The 8,807-nt window shown below is 36.3% G+C and overlaps 2 protein-coding genes and 1 non-coding gene across 15 annotated transcripts; 2 read left to right on the top strand and 1 right to left on the bottom strand.

The window, feature by feature from the left end:
• Positions 1-1,874: 1,874 nt before the first annotated feature.
• On the top strand, positions 1,875-4,762 carry LOC117620325. Of its 13 annotated transcripts, none has more exons than XR_004584733.1 (4): positions 1,875-2,169; positions 2,389-2,437; positions 2,983-3,036; positions 4,290-4,755. XR_004584733.1 is itself a non-coding variant. In XM_034350489.1 (4 exons), the coding sequence occupies exons 1-4, from the start codon at positions 1,999-2,001 to the stop codon at positions 4,331-4,333; spliced, it is 234 nt and encodes a 77-aa protein (XP_034206380.1). In that variant the 5' UTR covers positions 1,875-1,998; the 3' UTR covers positions 4,334-4,759. The 13 variants fall into 13 exon arrangements, 3 of the variants coding, with proteins under 3 accessions (XP_034206380.1, XP_034206379.1, XP_034206378.1); XM_034350489.1 differs by having other exon boundaries at positions 1,875-2,065; positions 2,963-3,036; positions 4,290-4,759; XM_034350488.1 differs by having other exon boundaries at positions 1,875-2,065; positions 2,963-3,036; positions 4,262-4,759.
• LOC117620443 lies at positions 3,782-3,891 on the top strand. Its single transcript, XR_004584780.1, has one exon. It is a non-coding gene; the product is annotated as a small nucleolar RNA Z278 (small nucleolar RNA).
• A 1,357-nt stretch (positions 4,763-6,119) lies between the features above and the next one.
• Positions 6,120-8,537, bottom strand: LOC117617120 (dynamin-related protein 4C-like). The gene has a single exon (XM_034346380.1). The coding sequence runs from the start codon at positions 8,383-8,385 to the stop codon at positions 6,310-6,312; it is 2,076 nt and encodes a 691-aa protein (XP_034202271.1). The 5' UTR covers positions 8,386-8,537; the 3' UTR covers positions 6,120-6,309.
• Between the last annotated feature and the right edge of the window lie 270 nt (positions 8,538-8,807).

The raw sequence follows: 8,807 nt of genomic DNA, 5'->3' as shown, positions 1-8,807 counted from the left end.
TCTTTGTGGCTATAAAAGAGGGCTTCTACTACCTAGAAAATCCATCATCTAGAGCCTGACCAAGCTTTGTCAAATATCTGGGAATTTACTCAAGCCACCCAACCTTCTTCTTCATTTGTTCTTCTTCTTCCCTTAAGATAGAAATCGTTCTAATTTTCCTCTGTTTTACTGCAAACTTTCGTTCTCTGTAAGAAACCCATGCTTCTCTCTCTCTCTCAAATTGCTAAACTTGTGAAAGCTTAGCTCCCATGCCACAAGCTCCTCAAGCTAAGCCATTAATCGATTTATCATGTTTATTTGGCTATTGGTGAAAAGAACCTAAGTGTTTTTCTAAAGTTTCACCAGACTTTTCAAAAACTCTTTTGGGGGCTTGGTTCTTGAACTCAAGCATTTGGGGAATTTCTGTTCGTTTTCTTCTTACGGCAGCACAAGCCCCTTCGTCAGGCTGCTGAAACAAAAGACCCCTACACAACTGATGGGATGTTTTGGTTGCTTCAGTGTTTGAAGGCTTTTGAGATCAATTGATCATTTTGAGTTTGTCAGTTATGACTTTGAGAGTTTTTATCTTGATTGATTTTTTGGCTGTCCTTTGATATGTTCACCTCTTCTCATATTTATAGGAAATGCTGGAGTGAGGTTTCTAATCTTTTAATAATGAGCGGCAGATTTTTCAAAAAAAAGATCTTTTATTTTAAATGCACAAAAAAGGGGAAGTTTATCTATTCTGGCAAACAAAAAACCATCAACAGTCAATTCTTATGGTGATCACTTCTCCTGATTTTCCTAAAAGAAAATCTAATCCCTTTTTATTCTTTAACTGCCCTTTGTAAGAATGCAATCTACCATGATGGTCAGTTTGTTTTTTTATGACAAACAACTCCCTTACTCCATATTTATCTCTCAAAAATGTAGTATGCTTATCTCTTGAGAATGCCACCTACTTTTGGTGCAGATTTTCTTTGCATATAAAAAAGGATTTTAATCTTCCTTTTGGCTACGAATATGGAGAAGCCTTCCTGTAAAAACTGTCTTCATTAACTCCCCATCAACTCCTCTAAGATGGTTGAAAATTTTGACTTTTCTAAAGTTAGAAAGTCACGTGGGGGATCTTTTGAGAAAAGATATGCTGACTTGCCTTTTTGGGTAGAGATCAAATGGTGTGAATTTTGCAGAAGCTCAAAAAGCTGTAATAGTTTATTTTAATTCCTATAGATAAAAAGCCCAAATGTTTTGTTCATGGGCCTTTTTTTGACTTAAAATGGGCTGGTGGTGCAGAGAATTGGCCCAAACTTAAGGTAAATTATGGAGGTTGCCAAAATGGCATGGGCTTCTCCAATTTTGGGCTGCTTTCCTTTTCTTCAAAGCCCAAGACTGTCTTTTATCATGGGCTAACAAATTCTGGGCTGGGCTCGCAGAATTTCAAGAAATTAGTCTGAGTTTTCTCTATTTTGGGCTGCTCTTCAGTTTCTTTTAAACATCAAGCCCAAGTTGTGCTCATGATTATAAGCTGCATAAATAGGTTGGACTTGCAAAATTTAGGCCCAAACACATCTACACCCACATTTAAAAATAAAAAATATAAATAAATTAAATAAATAAAATAAAAAACATGTTGTTTAATTTGCTCGGTTCCAGCTTTTCTTCTTTTTTTTGTTGGAGTTCCAAGCTTTTCTTAACATTTAATCTTTGTCCTTTTCTTTTGAAAAAGAAGCTCTGCCTTATCCAAAAAATTTTGGTTGAAATGTCTTATTCAATTTTTAGATAAAGTAAATAACCCAATTAAATTTTAAAACTTTATGGCCTCACCGGTTTGGACTTTTTTAATTAAAATATTTTACAATCCTGTCCATTATTTGGTGAGCCTAAATGCATTACGAGACTGGTTTGGACTCGTATTTTCTATGGAATAACAGTCCAGCGAACTCTAGTGTTGAAAACCCGAGGGGACCACGGGTTTAGAACGGCATCACCTCCGCCTCTTTTCTCCTTCGATCGTCTATGCCTCGCTTCCTCTCTCCTTCGATCATCTACGCCCCTGCCTCCGCCTCTTTTCTCCTTCGATCGTGTATGACTCCTCCTTGGCTCTTCTCCTCATCTCTTCATCTCTTTTTCTTCGTTACCTTGATGATTGATTACTGTAGTAGGTGATCTTGAGTTTTTCATAAGCTGGTGAGCAACACCTATCTTTCTCCAATAATTTTCTTCTCGGTTTGTGGATTTGTGAAATTGGGTTACTTATTTTTTGCTTTCTTTGTCGACAACGACACATGCAATTAACGTTTTCTTCCCCTCCAATAAAATTATGGGCCTTTTGGGTAGTTTGAGTAGTGCTGCTGCCACTGAGTTTGAGAATTGAGATCATCAAGTACATACATCTTTCTCTTGCAGATATCGGAGTTCAGATCTTCGCCGTTGATATGCTCAAATCTCTAGCTAGGTCAGTTTACACCTTAGCCTTGGGCTCTTACTATTTCTTCATTCTTGATTATATTATATATCTGTTATGTATGTTAAACTTTGTTGTCTGATCATAATGATATATATAATTAAGTTCCTATATATATACACACACATAACACCTTCTTGTTATTAAATTACCAGTATTTCTTGTGTTTTTCCTTTTCAATTTGTCAAAATCCTTGATTTGCTTAGGGAATTTAAAAGCGGGAAAACATGTCTGTGAAAATGCTCTGAAATAATTGGAAACATATTTTTAGATTAATCTTTTTGGTTCCTATTCACACACCACCACAGGAACATAATCTCATATTAATCTTTTTGGTTCCCATTCACACACCACCACAGGAACAGAATCTCATATTAATCTTTTTGGTTCCCAAATGTTCTCTCTCTCTCTCTCTCTCTGGACAGATTTTTATGAATATATTCATTATAAGGTTTCTTGCCCTTTTTTCTTTCCAAAAATGATTTAGTGATTTGTACCTTGGTCTTCTTTCTCAAGGCCATGGTTTCGGATATCAGCTATTTTATACCCAGAAGTATTGGATCCTGAGCAAGTAGTGAAAGGGCTATCTGGTAATCTAATACTATCAGTTGGATATGCTGAATGTTTTCTCTTCAAAATTCCAGATTTAGTAAGGTTGGCATAGACTATCATGGCCTAATATATTTTCAGTGTGTTTTAATTACTGGCTATTAGGGTGTTGTTTGAAACTTTGACTGATGGGGTGGGGGAGCTTGGGCTTGGAGTTTTCTTGTTTTTGTGAAATGGATTTTGGAGGATTAGGGTTTTTAGGGGAGTGTGTGAGTTTGTTTTTTGGTGGAAGATATGTGCAGAAGGGTTATGATGATGATGGGGGTGGGTTTTTGTGTTTTGTTAATTCTTTTGTTTGTTGGAAGAAGAATGGGATATTGTCGATGGTTGGGGTTTTGCAGGGTGGGTTTTGGGAAATATCTGGTGTAGAATTCATGATGTTTGTTTGTTTGTCCACAAATCTTCTAGGGTTTAGTGTTGGATCAACAAGTCTGATTCATACTATGCATTTTGAATGTGCGAGCAAAGACTGCATGTTAACTATTTTTTTTGGGTGATTAATTGGAGATTATGAACATCAGTTTCAAGTGCTGGTCCTTATTACTATCAGTTTAAAATATTTTTTCAAGTCTTATGTGTGAGTTGGGTTCAAAAGCAATTTTCTAAAATCATATTTTATTTTTATTTTTAATTATGAAAAGTTTTTGTGTCAGTTGCTTTGATCTGTTGTTTTATGTTTTGAAAATCTTCTTGTTACAATTTTTATTTGAATATTTTGCTGTTCTGACCTAGGATGATTGCATCCGCTTGTTTGAGGTGGAACTGAGACCCTGTTTTCAGGGAGAACCCCTCGATGAAGCTACATTTCATATGACATCAATGGATTTAACTGAGGTTTTTAATCTGAATTATTGCATCAAAATCCAGTGTTTGTGTGTTTGGTTTTTGTATAATAAGATTAGGTGCTAAGGATGTTACAATCCAACGTGTTTGAGGTGTAGAGGAAGCGAGATATGAGGTTCATATTTGTCTAACCGGGTTGGGAGGGTTCAGCATTAGACTCTATAGTTCTTAGAGATGCGATATATAGGCCATATGGGTTAAAGGTTCCGACGGGTAAGATTAATGTATATCATATAGTGTAGGTGTAAATCATCCTAAATTTGAATTTTATTTTTTAATTAGCTCCTATTTATTCTTTATGTTATTATTACCTTGTGGATGTTGGTTATACAAATTGTGAGAGATTTCTTGCACCCTACAAAGGAATGAGACATCACTTATCGGAATGTAGAGAAGGATGTGCACCCTTGGACCATCGAGAATACTTTAACATGAAGCATGCATCAGCAAGAAACGTGGTGGAACATTGTTTTGGACTTCTTAAGATGCGTTGGGCAATGTTAAGGAGTCCATTGTTCTATCCAATACAAACCCAATGCGAATAATAACGGGCTGTTGTCTTTTACACAACTCAATTAGGAGAGAGATGTCTATAGATCCAATGGAGCAAGAAATTTATTATGATCCCCTCACTGAGAACAATGTAGATCATGGCACTATTGATACCATTGCAGCATTCGACCAATGATCTGCATGGAGGGATAATTTGGCTACTGAGATGTTTTAATGATTTGATGGCAAATAAAGCAACATAACATAAGGTGTTGATCATTTGAATGTACTTAAAAGAATTTTCGTTTTATTATTAATTTTGTGAATTTTTGGACTATTTTTATGGTATCTTATGTGATTTCTTATTTTTAATTTTGAGTACATTTTTTTATATTAAATTTAATTATTTTTTATATTAAATAATAATAAACATTAAAATAAATTTTTTTTGAAGTCCAAAGCAATCTTGCCCATATTTGCATTTTGTATCAAACACAGATTGGACTTTAGTCCAATTCAGTCTAGCCCAACTTAATGTACCAAACAACATATTAAAGTTCAGTCCAATCCAAGTCAAACTAATCCAACACTCCAAGTCCAATCAAAATTGGTCCAATCTAGCCCACTAAACTTGACCAATATAAATCCAATCAACCAAATTGTTTTGATTTTTTGTTAACTTGTAACCAAAAACAATAATAACTACAAATTTGTTGTGTATAAGATAATTATTTTGATTACCCAGAAATTTTTATAAAAAAAACTAAAAGAACTTAAGACAAACTCATAGAACGCCACTGCAACTGTTCACAGTCCCATCCCATGGTGTTGTGGTTTTCCTCCTTTTTAAAAATAATAATAATAATAATGTAATACTGAACATTTTAAAACAATATTTTTTATAATAAAGGAATTTGTAATTTTTTTAATTATAAAAAGAAACACTGTTTTTCTTTGGGATAAAAGAAACATTAGTGGGTCGGATTCGGATCGGATATACCTCGATCTATATTCGAATTCATTTATAATCGGAATATCGGATTCATATTGTATTTGGACTAGCGGATTGCACCTATGAATACATATTTGTTACACATCGAATTCAGATCAGATCGGATTATTATCTGATTTACTTTGTGATGTACAAAAAATCAAAATTTCATTAGTAGACTTGTTCTTTTATTGTATTTATCTACTCTTTTTTTTATATCAGTTTGTGATATTTTATTTTAATAATTAGTTTTAAGTGTATCATTAGTGCATATACCACTAAAATTACTCATTTATACATATAAAATATTAATATAAAGCCTAGAAAAACTAAATTGTACTTCATACTTAGTCATATCGGATTATTATCATATATGATCAATTATAATCCATATTCGTCTCCATCTATAATTGGATTATCGGATTGTAATCAGATTATCAGATTGAGAAGTCCAATCCATCTTCTATTATTACATCGAATTCCAATTGGATTCGGTTCAAAATCCGATCCATATTGACATGTCTACTTGGTTGAGTTTACTTATTGACCAAATGGAAGACTAACAAGGGTCCCAACTCAAAGAGAAAAGCCCCCAAAAAGGTTCAAATTGTGATCATGACAAAGGAAGGTGTTTCTATCATCACCCTCAGTGTCGTGAAGTAGAGATCTAGGAAGGCAAAGAGGATAGAAATTTCCTCCTATTCCAGGAACAAGCCCGGGAAGGTTTAGCAACCCAAAGACAAAAACAGAATGTGCTTATAATTAAGTAGAAACAGATCATCCACACAAGAACATCAACCAACCAGGTACATGATAAACAAAATGCAGATCCATAATTAAGTACAGACAGATCAACCACACATCATTGGCAAAATGCCTTCTTTCACACGAAACAAACCATAATTTAACTGGACTTCTTAGTTATCTATCACACAAGGTAATCCGCGTGAGTAAACCTGTCGTCCATGATCTTACAGACAACCTCTTTAGACTCCTTGAGCTTTTTGATGCTCTTGATGAGCTTCTCGCGCTTCACTGCGATTGATGGAGGTTCCTCCAGCATCCTCTCAATACCACCACCATGGTTAGGTCCCAGTAGTTCATTCATAATCTCAATCTCCATGTCCTTGTTCACAAGGTTTGAAACACTCAGCTGCAAATGCAAAGCCATGATATCAATCAACCTTCTCAGCACAACATTCCAATACGCAGTCATCCGCATTTTGAAGTCGAAAGCTTGAGACAATAGGACATGTGGGTACTTCCTTAGACCTCCAACTTCAACCATCCCAATTCCCTCTACATTTATGTTTATCTTAGTTTTGGGTCCAAGTATCAGATAATCATGCAAGACCTTTTTTATGAATGTTTCTTGTTCAGTCATGAGCCTATGCCATTCGGATATATATTCCGGATTACATGTATAATCAGTTAGTTTCTCCATTTCCACTATCTCCGCCATCCAATTAATCGACCTTTCTTTCATCTTTTCAATAAGATTATGGCCTGCTCTTCTGGCAGACAATTGAACATGGTAGTAGTTTTCTGTATTTCTTATTAACACAGACAAAACCACATCCTCAATATAACTCCAAACCTGCTCAACAAACCCAATAGGTATGCTCGAAATCCCCTTAACTTTACCCTGCAAGACTATAAGAAAAGCATTGTGCGGAACAAAATTGGGAAGGGTTATACCTTTTGCCTCCTCCAAAATTGCAATCTCCTCCTTTAAGAAATTACTTTTGGGGTCACTCTCATTGCACTCGTGAAGCTGATCTGAGCACTTATTGAGCATCTCAACAAGCCTAGCCGTGCAATGCATGTGTTTGTCATCCGAGAACTCATCAAATTCTCCCCTCACAAGAATTTTCTTAAGTGATTCTTTGGATGTTCCAATGATCTGCATAACAGCAGTCATGGCCTCAGCAACAGATGACAGCTTTTTCGGCATTTTGTTGAGCTCTGAAAGGTAAGAATTCAGCTTGTCATTGATCTTCTTTACAATATCAGGCAAGTTTCTAGCTATGCTAGCAGCTTGAATTTGGACCAACTTGTCAGCCAAAACCTGAATTCCAACCACAGACTTGTCAATCTTTGAAAGAAAAGGATCAGTTTCAAATAATCGATCCTCAATAGTCCTCGCCTCCTCATACGTTTCATCTCGAATCCGGTTCCTTACGCAGACATAGCCAAGACCAATATGCACATCATCAGCTGTAACCTTCTCCAGCAGTCCCTCTGGTGCCATATCAACCTTTGTAACCACAGCCAGAGTCCTCTCACCAGTTTTGTCCACACTCCGCGACATGCTAATTGACTCACATGTGCTAAAATCAGTAGAAGCAGCTAAAACATTCAAAATGATGCTCTCATCTGGTTTTATATACTTCATGATCATATCTTTGATCTGATCAGCGATATTCAGAGGCTGTCCACGAACTGGAACCCTAGTGATTCCAGGGAGGTCAACCATGGTCAAATCAGGCACACCATTCTTCTTCACCAACAAGGTCAATGGGGTGTCTGAAATTCCCTTACAGTCCCCAGCAATCAGATTGGTGGCATTCACAATGTCCTCAGAAATATTGTCCTCATCAGTGTGCTCAACTTTGCCATTGTACTCCAGTGAAAGCTCTGGTTCAGGATCAGAGTGGTGCTGAAGCCTCATTATGAGAGGAACCCTTGTGCAGATTCCCCATCCACGCGGAAGGCTGATGCCGGCGAGGGACTCAAGAACACTGGATTTGCCAGATGACTGGTCTCCCACAACAACAATGGTGGGCAGCTGTATGCCTTCCTCCATAACCATGAGGTTGCGGAGCTTGTCAATGGCATCAAGCATGGGGCGGATTCTCTCATTGTAGGAGGAGACAATTGGTGGGTTTTGGACAAGTACCAGTGCGTTTGATGAGGTTGGTGAAAAGCCTTCTTGATCATCTTGTAAAATGGATGAGCTTGACGATCTGCTTCCTGAATCAGTTTGAGTTCTCTTTCCTCCCATTTTCTGAGAGTCAGATATTGAAAGACAAAAAATAAAAAAAAACAAAGAAGAAGAGGACCTCTGCTCTCCAACGAAGGTAGCTAGTTTGTTGTAGGTAAAGGCAAACCTCACCTCTGCCTAACAGAGAAAGACTGGTAAATCATAGAAAAACAGAGGGGAAAAAAAGGAGCAAGACACAAGGACATGAACATGACATCATGATAAATACGTTTCAAGAAACATATAATTCAATCATTTTTTATTTTTTATTTTTGTTTAAAGAACCAAACAAAAAAGCATTCTTTAGTAAAAGGTATAGTGTTGTACGGCGCACTCAGTTGATTAAGACCAAAACTAGACAGTACAATAATTTTTCCACTAAACGAAATATATAGTCTTGTTGTAAAATGAATTGGAATATGCAAGAATATTAAGTTGTACTT

Source organism: Prunus dulcis, chromosome 2, assembly GCF_902201215.1.
Source record: "Prunus dulcis chromosome 2, ALMONDv2, whole genome shotgun sequence".
Lineage (NCBI taxonomy): Eukaryota > Viridiplantae > Streptophyta > Magnoliopsida > Rosales > Rosaceae > Prunus > Prunus dulcis.
The sequence above is the reverse complement of the archived record's forward strand: the minus strand, read 5'-3'. Positions and strand labels throughout refer to the sequence as shown.